Source organism: Bos indicus x Bos taurus, chromosome 16 (genome assembly GCF_003369695.1).
Source record: "Bos indicus x Bos taurus breed Angus x Brahman F1 hybrid chromosome 16, Bos_hybrid_MaternalHap_v2.0, whole genome shotgun sequence".
Lineage (NCBI taxonomy): Eukaryota > Metazoa > Chordata > Mammalia > Artiodactyla > Bovidae > Bos > Bos indicus x Bos taurus.
Genome location: NC_040091.1, coordinates 55,523,374 through 55,543,495, shown reverse-complemented (window position 1 = coordinate 55,543,495; position 20,122 = coordinate 55,523,374). Strand labels below are relative to the sequence as shown.

At 41.6% G+C, this 20,122-nt stretch overlaps 1 protein-coding gene across 1 annotated transcript; it reads left to right on the top strand.

The window, feature by feature from the left end:
* The first annotated feature begins 300 nt into the window (after window positions 1-300).
* MRPS14 (mitochondrial ribosomal protein S14) lies at window positions 301-19,786 on the top strand. Its single transcript, XM_027565394.1, has 3 exons — window positions 301-427; window positions 12,425-12,583; window positions 19,426-19,786. Exons 1-3 carry the CDS (start codon window positions 383-385, stop codon window positions 19,606-19,608), a joined length of 387 nt encoding a protein of 128 aa, XP_027421195.1. The 5' UTR covers window positions 301-382; the 3' UTR covers window positions 19,609-19,786.
* Window positions 19,787-20,122: the final 336 nt, after the last annotated feature.

Here is a 20,122-nt window from a genome sequence, read left to right as displayed (position 1 = left end):
AATGGAGGATACAGGAGAAGCAGGTTGAGCGAGAATTTAGAGAAAGAGACATTGGTGACAATGAACAGATAGGTAAGAAAGGGTGGAAGAAAAGGAGGTGAATGAGGACAAAGGTAATTTAAGAGGGTGTGTAAACTGCTCAAGAAGGGAGGAAACAGGTGAAGAGCGTCGCAATCCACTATCAGTATCACAGCTAAGCTTCCAGATTGTTATTTTGCCCAAATTCCGTTGAATACCGCGAGAACGCTAATCCAATTAATTATCCCCTTCTTCCCGAACGCTAAAGACCCGCCCCCTGCGGCCCAGGTCCCGCCCCTCGTGTCCTCGCTGTCTGCGGCAGTGTTAATAAAGTTGCAGCGGTTTGACATTTGCGGTCAACAAGATGGCTACTTCCATGCTCGGATCTCTGCTGCGGATCGTCCGACAGGTCTGGCCCGCGCCGTTATACCCTCCTCCCCTTCTCTGAACTTCCAAACCCAGAGGTCCTCCACTGTTCTGCCACCAGGAGCGCCCAGTGCAGACCTGTTCCAGGGTTCTCTCTCTCTCCACTTCCTTCCTCCTACTTGATTCCGGGGAGGGCCGAGCTGCAAATGTAAATTGGGTTATTTGTAAACTTAGAGCTGACTGGCGTTGAAAGCCTGCAGACGGACTCCACTTTAGCAGTGTAGGTGGAGACAGAAGGTGTCTGAAGAATGAGGCCCCCCAAACCTCCCAAAGTTAAAAGAAAGCCGAGCAAAGGAGACTTGAACAGAGGGAGGGAGGTGGTGGCCTGGAAGCACTCCAGGAGCAGCGAGTGGGGAACTCTGGTTAAAGTCAATTAAAAGAGGGCTGAGAATTGCTTGTTTGGTTTGCGTGCGTGCCTGCTCAGTCGCTTCCGACTCTTTGCGACCCCGTACACTGTAGCCCGCCGGACTCCTCTGTCCATTGGATTCTCCAGGCAAGAATACTGGAGTGGGTTGCCGCGCCCTCCTCCAGGAGACCTTCCCGACCCGGGAATCAAACTGGCGTCTCTTGGGACTCCTTCATTGGCAGGCGGATTCTTTACCACTGCGGCACCTGATAGCCCCTCTGTTGGATTTAGCAGCGTGGAAATTGTTGGAACCTGCAGCATAGCAGTTTCGATGGTGTGGTGGGGGTGAAAGTATTAGAGACAGAATGGGAGGAAAGAAATACATTCTGTCTTTCCTGCAAACTACAGACTACACACATAGACGAACCTTTGAAGATGTTTTGCTGCAAAAAGGAACAAAAAATTGGGTCAATAGCTGAAGAGGAGGTGGGTTAAGAGTGGGTGTTTTGTGGTATTTTTTATTTTTAGCGTGACAGAAGTCAGTGCGTGTTCCTGTGTCAAAGGGAAAGATTCTGTAGAGGGGGGAAAATAGATAATGTAGGAGAGGAAGAATTGCTGAAGCTGTAGCTTGTGTAGGCAAGAGGTGATGAGTTTAGTATTAGATTATTTGGTCTTCAGAACATGAACAGTTACTCCGTAATGGCGTTGTCCAATAGAAATAAAATACCAACCACATTTGTAACTTACAGTTTTCGAGTAGCCACATTTAAAAAAGTAATTAGCAGATGAAATTAATTTTATTAAAATATTTTAAATATGTTTATCAAAAATGTTGTATTTCAACATGTAATCTATAAATGTGATGTGTGAGATCTTGCATTCTTTTTTTAATGCTAAATCTTCAAAATCAGGTTTGTATTTTACACTTAAGAGTACATCTTAGTTTGGATTCTAAATTTTTCACGATTAAGATGGAAAGTGTAGTCCTATCAAAACTAAAACTTTTTAGTGTTTGCCTTGCTTAAGTTTAGATTTTTTCATTAATTAAAATCAAATAAAATTTAGAATTGCATTCTTCTAGTTACTTTTCAAGGGCTCACTAGTCATGTGCGGTTAGTGGCTACTGTATTAGAGCAGATCTTTAATAGTAGGAGGGAATGTAGTTTATATGATTGCAGATGCTTTTTAAATTTATTTTGTTGAAGTCTAGTTGATTTACAATGTTATGTTAATTTATTAACATAAGTGATTCAGTTGCACATATTTTTTCATATTCTTTTCCATTATGGTTTATTACAGGATATTGAATTTAGTTCCCTGTGCTATACAGTAGGACCTTGTTGTTTTTTCATTCTATATACAATAGTTTGCATCTGCCAATCCCAAAGGCCTTATCCAGCCCTTCCCCATGCCCCCTCCCCCTTGGCAACCACAAGTCTATTCTATATATCTGATTATAGATGCTTTTGATTTCATAATTGAAGAGAAAGTGAAGTCATCAGCTAAACATGGGGATGTGGGAGCAGGTGTCAGGGATTTAAAGAAAGAAGAGATGGTGTAAAATAGTCAAAGTACATCAGAAGAATAGTGGCAAGGATTAGAGCCAATAAGGTGAAGTGAAAGAGGGATCAGGGAGTGGAGGGTGTATGAAAGACAGTATTGTGTTTACAGACCATGGAATTCAGGTGGCTCAGACTGTAAAGAATCCGTGTGCATTGTGGGAGACCTGAGTTTGATCCCTGGGTCGGGAAGATCCCCTGGAGGAGGGCATGGCAACCCATTCCAGTATTCTTGCCTGGAGAATCCCCATGGACAGAGCAGCCTGGCGGGCTACAGTCCATGGGGTGGCAAAGAGTCGGACACGACTGAGTGACTAAGGACACAAGCAGGAGATAGGAATTCGAAGCTGAGAGATGAAAAGCTGGTAGGAGCAACGGATTAAAAGTTCCAGAGGGGCTGTTATTAGGCTGTTAGAAGAAACATGCTGGAAAGAAGTGATAGAGTATGAGATACACACAGTTGGATAATAGACAACTTTCACCTCCTGGGAATAAAAGAGGTCCAGCATGGAAGTAAATAGGGAAAGAGGAGTGGAGGACGAAATGCCTGGAGGAAAAGAGTTCGAGGAATGGAGAGATCGGGGTATAATTTCACTTGTGTTGAGATCACCAGGAATTAAGACAGAAGGAGTGACAGCCAGGATTGACAGTGAAAAATGAACGGGAATGGTGGGGGCTGTGGTAGATGACTGCAGTGGTGGACGTGTAACCCCGTGGCACAAGAGTCACAGCTTCCTCTCAGGAAGGAGGGACAGTCTGCAAGCTGCAGTAAAGAGCAAGAAAGCTTCCTCCCAGTCATGGGAGAAAAAGAGCTATAGGGGAAAGTATTGAGCAAATATCTGGAGGAGTTGTTAAGAGAAGTCGAGGATTTAGAAGATACTGATGATGGTAGACCATGAGTTGAAGAAAGGCCAATGGAATAGTTTTAGGTGAAGAGGGGTGAGAGAGAGGGGTAGGTTAGGATATGTACAGGACAGAATAGAAGCAATCTTAACATGTAAAGCACTGTTATAAACTGGCAAGAAAATACAGCATAATAGAAATGTGGGCAAAGGACATAAACTATTACAGAAGAAATTAAGAGACCAGTAAATGTTTATTTTAAAAGTGTATTGCCTTTATAGTCATAAAAAAAAAAGTTGTACAGAAAGAATAAAAAGTTCCTTGTTTCTTCTTAAATAAATAGAAACGTGTTAGGAGATGATAGAACACTGATTAGGGATAGTCTGGAAAAGAAGGGGAAAATATTTCATTTTGGTTTCTAATTCTCTTTTGCTTTTAGTTTCATAGGTAACAGCAGACACTGCACTGCCCCTTCAGGTGAATTGTTTCTTTCAGCTGGAATGACCTCCTTGAACCTTACCACTCTAATCTTGTCCATTTCCTCATTTGGTTTGGAAAAACTTCACCTTCTCTGCCTTCCCCCGCTTCCTAACTGTATCAGAATTCTGTCAGTCCTTCCAAGCCTTGCCTGAGCCCTCTTTCCATGACGCTTATTTCCAGCCACTGTGACCATGGTACTCATTTGACTCAGTCATGAATGAAATTTCAATATCAATTTGATACATGCTATCTTATTTCTAAAAGATGATTTTAGAGTTGTATTTCCCCTTGAGACTTTGAGCATTGAAGGCAGTTTATCTTTTGTTGACAGGTTGAAAAAAGGTTATCTTTCTAGTCTAGTAGTCTCATTTTCAGCTTTATGTTCTGTATCATGCTGTACATGTGTTTTTTCTAAAACAGCAGTTATAAGAAGCCATCATCATCTTCCATAGCTGTAATTTAATGAACATATAATATCTGCTCTGGTTTGGGAAAGACTTGAGTTCCTAACGGCCTGCACTCTGAGTGTACTGTTAGAACTGTTGGCTATCACCACGTAAACACGCGACAACGAGGACCCTCTGTCTTGTTACTGGACAACTCACGCTAAGAAATGGGTTTTGAGTGACAATTGCAAAGTACCCATTGACCCAGCAGTTCTGCTTCCAGGACTTTACCCTGCTGATATATATAAACACATATGAAATGATTTACATAAGACATTTTTCATTGTAGCATTGTTTATAATGATAACTGGTCAGGTATGGTCTAGTTGTCCACCAGTAGGTCTCAGGCTAATAAATCATGATGCATCTGTGGGGAGGAAAAGAGTTCTCAGCTGGAGCCCTTGTGTCAATAGCAAGAGAAAAGCATACAAATTTGTAAGTTTTACCCAACACAGGAGTTTTCATAAGGGAAGAAGAACCAAAGGAGTTAAACCTAAGTGGGTTTTGTGCTAGGGTTAATGAAGCCCGGTAAGTCATGGGAAAATGTGGTAAGACTGAAGGCATGAGCTATGTATAGAAAACTAAAGGAAACTTAGCATGGCCAGTTATTTAGATTCTTCTCAGTGTTCCTCAGGCTCCAGAGATAAGCATGCTTCTTTTATGCCCTGGGTATACGGAGGGACCCTCTCATGTGAGCGTCTTATGACCTGTTTCAGGGGAAGGTCAGAAAGTCCTTCTTGCACCTGCTGTTTCTCAGATTCCTTTTGCTTGAAATAAACAGTATGCCAGAGAAGCCCTATTTTGAGATAGTATCTCCTGAACCTGGTCACTTCCATATAGTGGAATATTATGCAACCTAAAACAATGTGGAAGCTTTTAAACATGGATATAGAAAGAGCTCTAAAATCTATTGTTAAATGTGAAAAAAACGGGTAGGAGAAGAAACATGGGAGAGGGAGTACGTACGTGTATTTTATAGGCAAAAATCTCTGGAAGGCTACAGAAAAGAAATTAGTAACTGGGTACCTCTGGGGTGGGGGTATGGTCACTGGGCAGATAAGCGACGAGGTGGGAGGATGAATCCGCTTTGTGTCTTTTTTTATTTTTTTTATTGAACTGTAGTTGATTTACAGTATGCTTATATTTGGTGCTGTGTGTGTGTCCTTAATTCTTTTCCATTATAGGTTATTACAAGATACTGAATATAGTTGCCTGTTCAGTTCAATTCAGTCGCTCAGTCATGTCTGACTCTTTGCGACCCCATGAATTGCAGCAGGCCAGGCCTCCTTGTCCATCACCAACTCCCGGAGTTCACTCAGACTCATGTCCATCGAGTCAGTGATGCCATCCAGCCATCTCATCTTCTGTTGTCCCCTTCTCCTCTGTTGTCCCCTTCTCCTCCTGCCCCCAATCCCTCCCAGCATCAAAGTCTTTTCCAGTGAGTCAACTCTTGGTATAAGGTGGCCAAAGTACTGGAGTTTCAGCTTTAGCATCATTCCTTCCAAAGAAATCCCAGGGCTGATCCCTTCAGAATGGACTGGTTGGATCTCCTTGCAGTCCAAGGGACTCTCAAGAGTCTTCTCCAACACCACAGTTCAAAAGCATCAATTCTTCGGCGTTCAGCCTTCTTCACAGTCCAATTCTCACATCCATATGTGACCACAGGAAAAACCATAGCCTTGACTAGACGGACCTTTGTTGGCAAAGTAATGTCTCTGCTTTTGAATATGCTATCTAGGTTGGTCATAACTTCCCTTCCAAGGAGTAAGCGTCTTTTAATTTCATGCCTGCAGTCACCATCTGCAGTAATTTTGGAGCCCCCCAAAAATAAAGTCTGACACTGTTTCCACTGGTTCCCCATCTATTTCCCATGAAGTGATGGGACCAGATGCCATGATCTTCGTTTTCTCAATGTTGAGCTTTAAGCCAACTTTTTCACTCTCCACTTGCACTTTCATCAAGGGGCTTTTTATTTCCTCTTCACTTTCTGCCATAAGGGTGCTGTCATCTGCATATCTGAGGTGATTGATATTTCTCCCGGCAATCTTGATTCCAGCTTGTGTTTCTTCCAGTCCAGCGTTTCTCTTGATGTACTCTGCATATAAGTTAAATAAGCAGGGTGACAATATACAGCCTTGACGTACTCCTTTTCCTGTTTGGAACCAGTCTGTTGTTCCATGTCCAGTTCTAACTGTTGCTTCCTGACCTGCATACAGATTTCTCAAGAGGCAGGTCAGGTGGTCTGGTATTCCCATCTCTTTCAGAATTTTCCACAGTTTATTGTGATCCATACAGTCAAAGTTTTTGGCATAGTCAATAAAGCAGAAATAGATGTTTTTCTGGAACTCTCTTGCTTTTTCCTTGATCCAGCGGATGTTGGCAATTTGATCTCTGGTTCCTCTGCCTTTTCTAAAACCAGCTTGAACATCAGGAAGTTCACGGTTCACGTATTGCTGAAGCCTGGCTTGGATAATTTTGAGCATTACTTTACTAGCATGTGAGATGAGTGCACTTGTGCAGTAGTTTGAGCATTCTTTGGCATTGCCTTTCTTTGGGATTGGAATGAAAGCAAAGACCACAGGACTGGAAAAGGTCAGTTGAGTTTTCCAAATTTGCTGGCATATTGAGTGCAGCACTTTCACAGCATCATCTTTCAGGATTTGAAATAGCTCAACTGGAATTCCATCACCTCCACTAGCTTTGTTCGCAGTGATGCTTTCTAAGGCCCACTTGACTTCACATTCCAGGATGTCTGGCTCTAGGTCAGTGATCACACCATCATGATTATCTGGGTCGTGAAGATCTTATTTGTACAGTTCTTCTATGTATTCTTGCCACCTCTTCTTGATATCTTCTGCTTCTGTTAGGTCCGTACCTTTTCTGTCCTTTATTGAGCCCATCTTTGCATGAAATGTTCCCTTGGTATCTCTAATTTTCTTGAAGAGATCTCTAGTCTTTCCCATTCTATTGTTTTTCTCTATTTCTTTGCATTGATCTCTGAAGAAGGCTTTCTTATCTCTTCTTGCTATTCTTTGGAACTCTGCATTCAGATGCTTATATCTTTCCTTTTCTCCTTTGCTTTTTGCTTCTCTTCTTTTCACAGCTATTTGTAAAGCCTCCCCAGACAGCCATTTTGCTTTTTTGCATTTCTTTTCCATGGGGATGGTCTTGAGCCCTGTCTCCTGTACAGTGTCACGAACCTCATTCCGTAGTTCATCAGGCACTCTTATCTGTCATATCTAGGCCCTTAAATCTATTTCTCACTTCCACTGTATAATCATAAGGGATTTGATTTAGGTCATACCTGAATGGTCTAGTGGTTTTCCCTACTTTCTTCAATTTAAGTCTGAATTTGGCAATAAGGAGTTCATGATCTGAGCCACAGTCAACTCCTGGTCTTGTTTTTGTTGACTGTATAGAGCTTCTCCATCTTTGGCTGCAAAGAATATAATCAGTCTGATTTTGGTGTTGACCATCTGGTGATGTCCATGTGTAGAGTCTTCTCTTGTGTTGTTGGAAGAGGGTGCTTGTTATGACCAGTGCATTTTCTTGGCAAAACTCTATTAGTCTTTGCCCTGCTTCATTCCATATTCCAAAGCCAAATTTGCCTGTTACTCCAGGTGTTTCTTGACTTCCTACTTTTGCATTCCAGTCCCCTAGAATGAAAAGGACATCTTTTTTGGGTGTTGGTTCTAAAAGGTCTTGCAGGTCTTCATAGAACCGTTCAACTTCAGCTTCTTCAGCCTTGAATGGTTTGCCTTGGAAACGAACAGAGATCATTCTGTCATTTTTGAGATTGCATCGAAGTACTGCATTTCGGACTCTTTTGTTGACCATGAGGGCTACTCCATTTCTTCTGAGGGATTCCTACCCGCATTAGTAGATATAATGGTCATCTGAGTTAAATTCACCCATTCCAGTCCATTTCAGTTCGCTGATTCCTAGAATGTCGACATTCACTCTTGCCATCTCTTGTTTGACCACTTCCAATTTGCTTTGATTCATGGACCTGACATTCCAGGTTCCTATGCAATATTGCTCTTTACAGCATCGGACCTTGCTTCTATCACCAGTCACATCCACAGCTGGGTATTCTTTTGGCTTTGGCTCCATCCCTTCATTCTTTCTGGAGTTATTTCTCCACTGATCTCCAGTAGCATATTGGGCACCTACTGACCTGGGGAGTTCCTCTTTCAGTATCCTATCATTTTGCCTTTTCATACTGTTCATGGGGTTCTCAAGGCAAGAATACTGAAGTGGTTTGCCATTCCCTTCTCCAGTGGACCACATTCTGTCAGATCTCTCCACCATGACCTGCCCGTCTTGGGTCGCCCCACGGGCATGGCTTAGTTTCATTGAGTTAGACAAGGCTGTGGTCCTAGTGTGATTAGATTGACTAGTTTTCTGTGAGTATGGTTTCAGTGTATCTGCCCTCTGATGCACTCTTGCAACACCTACCATCTTACTTGGGTTTCTCTTACCTTGGGCATGGGGTATCTCTTCACGGCTGCTCCAGCAAAGCTCAGCTGCTGCTCCTTACCTTGGATGAGGGGTATCTCCTCACCGCCACCCTTCCTGACCTTCAACGTGGGATAGCTTCTCTAGGCCCTCCTGCGCCTGCGCAGCCACCATTCCTTGGGCGTCGGGTTGGTCCTCCAGGCCGCTGACCTTGGCCTCGGGCGTGAGGTTGGTCCTTCCAGCTGCTGCCCCTGGCCTCAGACGGGGTAGCTCTTCCCGGCTGCTGCCCCTTGCCTCGGGTGTGGGGGCGTGGGGTCGCTCCTCTCAGCCGCCGCCCCTGACCTCGGATGCGGGGGTAGCTCCTCCCGGCCGCCGCCCCTAATTCTTATTGTTTATTTTATACATGCTAATGTGTATCTGTTAATCCCACACTCTCCAATTCATCTCTTCTTCCCCCCTTCCACTCTGATGATCGTAAGTTTGTTTTCTATATCTGTGAGTCCATTTCTATTTTGTAAATAAGTTCATTTGTATCATTTTTTAAAAATTCCATTTATGTGATATCATGAGTCTTTGATTTGCTTCCCTTAATATAATCTCTAGATCCATCCATGTTGCTGCAAATGGCCTTGTTTCATTTTTTATGGCTGAGTAATATTCCATGGTGTGTGTATATACCCCACATCTTTATTATACATCTGTGATTGACACTTAGGTTGTGTCCATATCCTGGCTATTGTAAATAGTGCGGCAGTGAACACTGGGGTGGATGTATCTTTCTGAATTAGGGTTTTCTTCAGGTGTATGCCCTGGAGTGGAATTGCTGGATCGTATTGCTGGTAATTCTGTTTTTAGATTTTTAAGGAAACTTCATGCTGTTCTCCATAGTGGCTGTACCAGTTTACATTCTGACCCAGCAGTATAGGATGGTTTCCTTTTCTCCACATTCTCGCCAGCATTTACTATTTGTAGGCTTCTTGATGATGGCCATCCTGACTGGTATCAGGTGATAACTGATTGTAGTTTTGATTTGCATTTCTCTGAGAATTAATCACGTTGAGCTTCTTTTTGTGTGCTTTTTGGCCATCTGTATGTCTTCTTTGGAGAAATGTACATTTAAATCTTTTGCCCATTTTTTAATTGGGTTGTTAGTTTTCATGTTAGTGAGCTGCATGTGCTGTTTGTGTATTTTGGAAATCAAGCCCTTGTCAGTAACATCACTTGTGAATGTTTTCTCCCAGTCCATGAGTTGTCTTTTCATTTTGTTTATAGGTTTCCTTTGTTGTGCAAAACTTTATAAGTTTGACTTGGTTCCATTTGTTTAGTGTTGTTTTTATTTCCATTATTCTAGGAGATGGGTCCAAAAACATATTGCTGCAATTTATGTCAAAGACTGTTCTGCCTATGTTTTCTTCTAGGAAAATGTAGCAGTGCACTTTTCCCAGGACCATTTCCTGGATAGATTGTCTTTTCTCCATTGTATATTCTTTGTTGTAGATGAATTCACCCTAGTGCAGGGATTTATTGCTGGACTTGCTGTCCTGTTCTGTTAATCTGTTTTTGTGCCAGGACCATATTCTGTTGATTACTGTAGCTTTGCAGTATTGTCAGCAGCCAAGGAGCCTGATTTCCTCTATCTCCATTTTTCTTTCTTAAGATTACTTTGGCTATTCCGTCTTTTATAATTCCATACAAATAAAAAAAAAATTTAGTTTGTAAAAAATACCACTCATAATTTGATAGGGGTTGCATTGAGTCTATAGATTGCCTGGGGTAGTATTGGTGATTTTCAAAATAAAATTGGTAATTTTCACAATATTGATTCTTCCAATCCAAGAACATGGTATATATTTCCATGTGTTGTGCCTTGTTTCATCAGGGTCTTACAGTTTTTGGAGTACGGGTTTTTGCCTCTTTTGGTAGGTTTTATTGTTGTTGCTAAGTTGTGTCCAACCCTTTTGAGATCCCATGGACTGTAGCCCACCAGGCTCCTCTGTCCATGGGATTTCCCAGGCAAGAATACTGGAGTGGGATGCCGTTTCCTTCTCCAGAGGATCTTCCTGATGGTGGAATTGAACCCATGTCTCCTGCATTGGCAGGTAGGTTCTTTACCACCGAGTCACCAGGGAAGCCCTCGGTAGATTTGAAGTGAACTGAAAGTGGCTCAGTTGTGTCCGACTCTTCGTGACCCCATGAACTATACAGTCCGTGGACTTCTCCAGGCCAGAATACTGGAGTGGGTAGCCTGTCCCTTCTCCAGGGCATCTTCCAAACCCAGGGATCGAACCCAGGTCTCTCACATTGCAGGCAGAGTCTTTACTATCTGAGCCACAAGGGTGGCATTTTATTCTTTTTGATGCAATGATAAATGGGGTTGTTTTCTTAATTCTCCTCCAGATTTTTTGTAGTTAGTGTAGAGAAATGCAACAGATTTCTGTGTATTAATTTTCTATCCTGCAGCTTTATCTAGTTCATTGAGCCATAGTAGCTTTCTAGTGGCATCTTTATGATTTTCTATATATAATACCTAGGTTGGTCATAACTTTCCTTCCAAGGAGTAAGCGTCTTTTAATTTCATGGCTGCAGTCACCATCTGCAGTGATTTTAGAGCCCCCCAAAATAAAGTCTGACACTGTTTCCACTGTTTGCCCATCTATTTCCCATGAAGTGATGGGACCAGATGCCATGATCTTCATTTTCTGAATGTTGAGCTTTAAGCCAACTTTTTCACTCTCCTCTTTCACTTTCATCAAGAGGCTTTTTAGTTCCTCTTCACTTTCTGCCATAAGGGTGCTGTCATCTGCATATCTGAGGTGATTGATATTTCTCCCGGCAATCTTGATTCCAGCTTGTGCTTCTTGCAAGCCCAGCGTTTCTCATGATGTACTCTGCACATACGTTAAATAAGCAGGGTGACAACATACAGCCTTGATGTACTCCTTTTCCTATTTGGAACCAGTCTGTTGTTCCATGTCCAGTTCTAACTGTTGCTTCCTGACCTGCATACAGATTTCTCAAGAGGCAGGTCAGGGGGTCTGGTATTCCCATCCCTTTTAGAATTTTCCACAATTTATTGTGATCCACACAGTCAAAGGCTTTGGCATAGTCAATAAAGCAGAAATAGATGTTTTTCTGGAACTCTCTTGCTTTTTCCATGATCCCGCAGATATTGGCAATTTGGTCTCTGGTTCCTCTGCCTTTTCTAAAACTAGCTTGAATATCAGGAAGTTCACGGTTCACGTATTGCTGAAGCCTGGCTTGGAGAATTTGAGCATTACTTTACTAGCATGTGAGATATCCTTCATTTTGGTTATTGCATTCTTTAATTCTGTTTCATTGTTCTTTGTATTTTCTAATTCTTTTTTGAAAGCTTATAATTTCTTGCTCTCTGCATCTGTGCTCCTGCCAAGTCCTTTGATCGTCTTTACAGTCATTACTCTGAAGTGTTTCTTGGGTAGACTGCCTACCTCCACATCACTTAGTTTTTCTTACGAGGTTTTATCTTGTTCCTTCACCTTATATATATTTCTCTGTCACCTCATTTTATCTCAAGTGCTGTTTGTATTTTATGTATGTGGTAGGTTGGTTACGCTTCTCGACTTTAGAGAAGTGTTCCTCTGTGGGAGACATCCTTTTGCATCCCAGCAGTGTCCACCCACCGAGGGCCAGGGGCCAGGTAGTCCCAGGGTAGTGTCTGGCCTGAATTTGCAGATTATTGTGTGGGTTGCGGAACAGTGGTTTTCTCTCTTTGAGAGGCTGGTCACTGTCCCCTGGTGGGTGGAGTTGGGTTTTGATCCTCTGGCAAACCCTGGATCTGACTCTCCTTCACTTATCCTTGTCTCTTTTAGGTGGTTCCTTCATCAGCTTCAGGCCAAGCTCGAAGTTACTATGTCGACTGGAGAATGTTGCGTGATGTAAAGAGAAGAAAAATGGCCTACGAGTATGCAGATGAGAGGCTACGGATCAATTCTCTCAGGAAGAATACTATTCTTCCAAAACACCTTCAGGTTAGCTAATTAAGATGAGTATCTGCCAGAAAATCGTTAACTCAAATCACTTCATACTGTTGAAACTTAGTATACTTTGTGGAGACTAGAATCTCGTTTTCTTGGTCAACATAAACAAATACCATTGAAACTTTTGATTAGTTTCAAATAAAAAAATTATTCATTCTTAACTAGCCTTTCAACCATTTCATTAGGTGATACTTAGAAAGTACTGAGGCATGGTGACCACACAGAAATTGGAGTTATTTGACCTATAGTGTCTCTCCAGTTCATCCCAGTCTTTCAGCGTGCCCAGCACATGACCTACACTATTCCTTATCCAAGGCCATCCCTAAGCCTGCTTCTGAATTTCTTTACCCATGAGGTGGCCTTCCATATAGGTTTGACTTCTTGTCATACTCTTTAACTTGAAAAAGAGAATGTCAGCTCAGGCTTCCTGAAGCATAAGTCCTGTGCCTAACTGTTAGCTAAAATACCTGCATTCAAGAGTCTTATCAGAGTCTATAACTCATACTCAAGGCCATTAAACTTATCAAAAGCTTAGAGTAAAAATTATTTCATTCATATAAATTTGGAGAATAATATACAGGTTTTTCATTATCATGGATTCTTTTTAAATCTTATCTAAATTCAGCCAGATAAGCAGAAAACTTAGAAAACTCAGCAGTGGCCACAGGACTGGAAAAGGTCAGTTTTCATTCAAATCCCAAAGAAAGGCAATGCCAAAGAATGCTCAAACTTCTGCACAGTTGCACTCATCTCACATGCTAGTAAAGTAATGCTCAAAATTATCCAAGCCAGGCTTCAGCAGTACGTGAACCGTGAACTTCCTGATGTTCAAGCTGGTTTTAGAAAAGGCAGAGGAACCAGAGATCAAATTGCCAACATCTGCTGGATCATGGAAAAAGCAAGAGAGTTCCAGAAAAACATCTATTTCTGTTTTATTGACTATGCCAAAGCCTTTGACTGTGTGGATCACAATAAACTGTGGAAAATTCTAAAAGAGATGGGAATACCAGACCCCCTGACCTGCCTCTTGAGAAATCTGTATGCAGGTCAGGAAGCAACAGTTAGAACTGGACATGGAACAACAGACTGGTTCCAAATAGGAAAAGGAGTACATCAAGGCTGTATATTGTCACCCTGCTTATTTAACGTATATGCAGAGTACATCATGAGAAACACTGGGCTGGAATAAACACAAGCTGGAATCAAGATTGCCAGGAGAAATATCAATCACCTCAGATATGCAGATGACACCACCCTTATGGCAGAAAGTGAAGAGGAACTAAAAAGCCTCTTGATGAAAGTGAAAGAGGAGAGTGAAAAAGTTGGCTTAAAGCTCAACATTCAGAAAATGAAGATCATGGCATCTGGTCCCATCACTTCATGGGAAATAGGTGGGGAAACAGTGGAAACAGTGTCAGACTTTATTTTGGGGGGCTCTAAAATCACTGCAGATGGTGACTGCAGGCATGAAATTAAAAGACGCTTACTCCTTGGAAGCAAAGTTATGACCAACCTAGATAGCATATTCAAAAGCAGAGACATTACTTTGCCAACAAAGGTCCGTCTAGTCAAGGCTATGGTTTTTCCTGAGGTCATGTATGGATGTGAGAGTTGGACTGTGAAGAAAGCTGAGTGCCGAAGAATTGATGCTTTTGAACTGTGGTGTTGGAGAAGACTTGAGAGTCCCTTGGACTGCAAGGAGATCCAACCAGTCCATTCTGAAGGAGATCAACCCTGGGATTTCTTTGGAAGGAATAATGCTAAAGCTGAAACTCCAGTACTTTGGCCACCTCATGCGAAGAGTTGACTCATTGGAAAAGACTGTGATGCTGGGAGGGATTGGGGGCAGGAGGAGAAGGGGACGACAGAGGATGAGATGGCTGAATGGCATCACTGACTCGATGGACGTGAGTCTGAGTGAACTCCGGGAGTTGGTGATGGACAGGAAGGCCTGGCGTGCTGCAATTCATGGGGTTGCAAAGAGTCGGAAACAACGAGCAACTGAACTGAACTGAAGAAGAGAACGGAGTGCCTTGGACCACTCTGTTATAGCTTTTATTGTAATGACATTAAGCTACTTGCCTATATTTAGGCAGTAATAAGAAGTGGCTCCTGAGAAACAAAGCTTAAGATGTTAGGGAGGACAAATTTATGAAGACCTCCATGAAGAGTCTCTGGTTTGAGAACCATCAATAGCTGTGCAGAGCTTCTCTTAATCCTTGGAACTTACATGGCTCTTTCTTGCCTGCCAACTAGCTTACAAGGTGAATTTCTGTCCCAGTGCTAATGAATTTATAGGCTCTCACAGAGTGCTCTTTTGTTTCATTTTCCCTTTGCCTAGTTTCCTCATTTGTACACTGCCTTAAACCTTTTATGTTCATATGTACGTAAACAATTTGTAGCTGTTCTTCATGTTCCGTCTCCATAAAACTTTACTTCATTTCACCAGCCCAATCATTTCTCCTGTTCAGTTCCTTTTGTAGCTCTTACTATTTACCATTCATTGACTTAATCATGTTTCATATAATTTTATCATTCTTTCTTTTTTTTTTTAAAAGTATATCACTTCATTTATTTTCGTCTTTGATTTTTCTCCGTCAGTGTTTTGTAATTTTTATTTGTCAGTATTTCTTAATAGCAACATATGTGTGAGCTTCTGGAGGTCAGGAACTACTCTTAATGTTTAATAATTAATATAAACTTGTTTAATAATTAATATAAAAGTGAAAGTGAAGTCACTCAGTCATGTCCAGCTCTTTGTGACCCCATAGACTGCAGTCCACCAGACTCCTCTGTCCATCGGGATTCTCCAGGCAAGAATGCTGGAGTGGGTTCCCACGCCCTTCTCCAATGGATCTTCCCCACCCATGCATCAAACCCAGGTCTCATGCATTGTAGGTGGATTCTTTACCTGCTCTGAGCTACCAGGGAAGCCCAATATAAACTGAGCGGATTTCATATACATTTTCTCATTTATGTGTTTTTAATATGTTAGAGTAATTATTTTGCTTCCATCATAGTTTAGTAAGGGTCTAATCCCACACAAACACATGCACAATACACATACATTTAAGCACATACATAAGAATAAATCTGTCCTGACAAAACCTTAGTGCTAGCTACTGCAGTAATCTATGTTTTCCCCCCGAACCGTTTTTGCCCTTACCATATTTATTTCCTTACATTGCAAATGATGTTTTAAAAATGTAAATCTCACCTTATCACTTGTCTTTGCATCTCCAGCAGTCAGAATCTTTACTGTTGATGTCAAGGCTCTGTGTGCGCCTATGCTTCCTCCTCTTCATCTTCATGTCAAACATTTCCTTCTACTTGGCCTTCTGAGGTTTCACACTTGCATACTTCAAAAATGTTATGGGAAATAACCTAATACCTCAAGGGACTAGAAAAACAGATAAGCCCAAAATTAGCAGAATCCAAGATTGGAACAGAAATAAATGAAAATAGAAACCAGAAAAACAGTAAAGATATGTGAAACTAAGAGCTGATTTTTTGGAAAAGATAAAATTGATGAGCGTTTAGCTAGTCTAACATAGTAAAAGAGAAGATTCAAATAAAATCAGCAACAAAAGAGGAAATATTACAACTGATACCAAAGAAATACAGAGAATCATAACGAATTGATAAGAACAACTGTAGGCCAACAAACTGGCTAACCTAGAAGAAATGGATAAATTCCTAGAAACATAAAACCTATGAAGACTGAATTATGAATAAATAGAAAATCTGAAGTGACCAATGATGAGTAAGGAGATTGAATCAGTAATCAGAAAAAAGTGCAGGACCATATGCCTTCATGAATAAATTCTACCAGTCATTTAAAGAGCAACTAGTGCCAATTCCGGAGAAGGCAATGGCACCCCACTCCAGTACTCTTGCCTGGAAAATCCCACGGACAGAGGAGCCTGGTAGGCTGAAGTCCATGGGGTCACAGAGAGTTGGACTAGACTTAGCGACTTCACTTTCACTTTTCACTTTCATGCATTGGAGAAGGAAATGGCAACCCACTCCAGTGTTCTTGCCTGGAGAATCCCAGGGACAGGGGAGCCTGGTGGGCTGCCGTCTGTGGGGTCACACAGAGTCGGACAGGACTGAAGCGACTTAGCAGCAGCAGCAGCAGTGCCAATTCTTCTCAAACTCTTCCAAAAAATTGAGTAAGAGGGAAACAAACACTCCCAAAGTCATTTTATGAGCCCAGCATTGCCCTGATAGCAAAGCCAGATAAGGGCACTACAAAGAAAGAAAACTACAGGTCAGTATCCCTAAGGAATAGAGATGGAAAAATTCCCTGTAAAATACCAGCAAACCAAATTCAGCAGCACATTAAAGGAAACATTTACCATAATCAAGATGCAAATAAGTAAGATATTCCATGTTCATAGGTTGGAAGAATTAATATTTTTAAAATGCCCATACTACACAAAGCCATCTGTAGAGTCTGTGCAATTCTTATCAAAATTCCAATAGCATTTTTTTCACAGAAATAGAAAAAAATAATCCTAAAATTTGTATGGAACTACAAAAGACCGTCAAAGAGTCAAGCAATCCTGAGAAAGAAGAACAAAGTTGGAGGCATCACATTTCCTGATTTACAAAGCTATAATATTCAAAACAGTATGGTAGTGGCATAAAAACAGACACATATACCAGTGGAACAGAATTGAGAACCTGGAAATAAATCCACAGATAAGTGGTCAACAAGTATTTGACAAGGGAGCCAAAATACTCAGTGGGTGTTGTGGATAGCTTCTCTGTTAGTGGTGTTGGAGAAACTGGATACTCAGATGCGGAAGAGTAGAATCGGTCCTCTATCTTAACACCACTTACAGAAACTCAAAACGGGTTAGACTTAAAAGACAGAACTGAAAGTGTGAAACTGCTGGAAGAAAACAAGGGGTAAACGTTCCTTGACATTGATCTTTGCAGTGATTTTTTGTTTAGTTGTGACACCAAACGCGCAAGTGACAAAGAAAAGCAAGTGGACTACAGCGCACTGAAAGCAACAACATGAAAAGGCAGCCTACACAATGAGAGAGAATATTTGCAAGCCATGTGCCTGATAGAGTTTAATATCCCCGAAATATAAGGAAGTCATACAACTCAATAGCACCCCCCCAAAAAAAGTGATTAAAAAATAGCAGAGAACCTGAATAGACATTTTTCCAAAAGAGACACAAGTGACCAACAGGTACATGAAAAGATGCTCAACTAATCAGGGAAATGCAAACAAAAACTACAAAGAGCTATCACCTCACACCTGTCAGAATGGCTACTGTCCAAAAGATGAGATAAGTGTTGGTGAAGATGTGGAGAAAAGAACCCTGTGCACTGCTGGTAGTGTTGGTGAAGATGTGGAGAAAAGAACCCTGTGCACTGCTGGTGGGAATGTAAATTGGTACAACCACTGTGGAAAATAGTTTGGAGGCTCTTCAAAATAGTAATGATTAGAACTACCATGTATGATCCAGCAATTCCATTTCTGAGTATAAACCTGAAGGAAATGAAATCACTAGATAGAAATGAAGAGAGAGCTGCATCCCCGTGTTCACTCCAGTATTATCCACAGTAGCCAGGGCATGGACGCAGCCTGACTGTCCATCAGCGGGTGAACGAGCCACTCCAGGAATGTGATTTGCACGCACAGAGCGGCACAGAGTACGGTAGTGTGATACTGCATGTGTGCTCAGTCATGTTGACTTTGCGACCCCACGGACTGTAGCCCACCAGGCTCCTCTGTCCATGGGATTCTCCAGCAAGAATACTGGAGCGGTTTGCCATGCCCTCCTAGGGATCTTCCCTACCCAGGGATTGAACCTGGGACTCCCACATGGCAGGCAGGTTCTTTACCACCTGAGCCACCTGGGAAGCCCAGAGTATGATACTCTTTAGCCATTAAAAAGAGAAATCTTGCCCTTTGCAATAACACAGATGTACCTTGAGGGCATTATGCTAAGTGAAGTAAGTCAGAAAAACAAATACTGTATGATCTCACTTATATTTAGAGTCTGAAAAACCAAATCATAGAAAAAGTAGAATGGCAGTTACCAGACCCTGGGGATTAGGGGAAATGGGGAGGTGCTGGCTAAAGGGTACAAACTTCCAGTTATAAGGTGAATAAGTTCTGGGGTTAAGTAAGTACAGCATGTGGACCATAGTTAGCAGTACTGTATTACATATTTGAAAGTTGCTTAAAGAGTAAATCTTCATGTTCTCTCACACACAGGGTAATTATGTGAGGTGATGGAGGTGTTAACCTTATTGTGGTAATTATTTTTCACAGTATATACATGTATCACAACATCACATTGTACATCTTAAACTTACACAGTGTTATATATCGATTTTCTCAGTGAAGCTGGGAAAATCATTTGGGGAGACAACAGAAATGCATTCATGTATTTTCCAAAAGAGAAATGAGAACGTTAGCCAGGAGCTCAGTGACCGAAAGGAAGGAGAGGGAAGTCTTGGGTACTGATACTGTTTCTTAGTCTAGTTGCTGGTTACACAGCTGTTTTCTATTGGTGAAAGCTTTTTGAGCTTTACACTTAGTTTGTGGATTCTTGGTTATGTTCGTTAGGTTTCAATTTAATTTTGAAAAATTACATTGCAAGTATGTCAAACAATTCTGTCATGTTTCTTTCTGGCCTGTTTGTTTCTACTCAGTAAAATTCATCATGGTATCCAGGGCTCTTTTGCCAAACTTGGCTGCATTAATGAATCTAGCCTTTTGTGTTCTCCTCGTCTGAGCATTGACTCATCATCTAGAATAAATAAAGGCGTGTGATCCGTGTAAATAACATTGTGACTTCCCTTAGGAGGTGGCTGATGAAGAAATTGCTGCCCTTCCCCGGGATAGCTGCCCCGTTAGAATCAGAAATCGATGTGTCATGACGTCCCGTCCACGAGGCGTAAAGAGGCGCTGGAGGCTCAGCCGTATTGTCTTCCGTCACTTAGCTGATCATGGGCAACTGTCTGGGATCCAGCGAGCAATATGGTGATCAGCTCCAGAACCTACTGACCTTGCAGGAAAACCATTTAGGCAAGAAGAGACTTTTCTAATAGATAAAAACCTGATTTTTATTTGAGTGTTCTGTCAGTGAATAATATTTTTCTAAACATATTGTTCCCAAGCATAGTGCAAACAGTAATAAAAAAAAAAAGAAGTTTGTGAAAATATGTTCTGTATGGTTGTCTTTTCCTTCAAGTTTAATCTTTTAGCAACATGTAAGTGTTCGAATTTTTTTAAAGAGCATTACTTCATCCAGCGGTATTGTTTTACTGTTCCTCCAGCTCGTTGACATGTAGCTCATCTGTGGCAATTTTTAATCCTGGGCTGGCTACCCAGATCTGCACAGCTCACTTTACTTTTAGTTGATTGTAAAGACAGTACATTGGAAGGTAAATGTGATGTTCTGGATTATCTAACTAATGCTCAACCTCTGTGTGATGGCTCAGCCAAAAGAGAATCACTACTTGTTTTCGTGCTCCATCTTCAAGAGCCCTTAGAACAAA

Coding starts and splice junctions, on each gene's coding strand:
- MRPS14 (XM_027565394.1), top strand. CDS start 383: ATGGCTACTTCCATGCTCGGATCTCTGCTGCGGATCGTCCGACAG. Junction 428..12,424: donor TGCTGCGGATCGTCCGACAG/GTCTGGCCCGCG, acceptor TGTCTCTTTTAG/GTGGTTCCTTCATCAGCTTC. Junction 12,584..19,425: donor TTCTTCCAAAACACCTTCAG/GTTAGCTAATTA, acceptor GACTTCCCTTAG/GAGGTGGCTGATGAAGAAAT.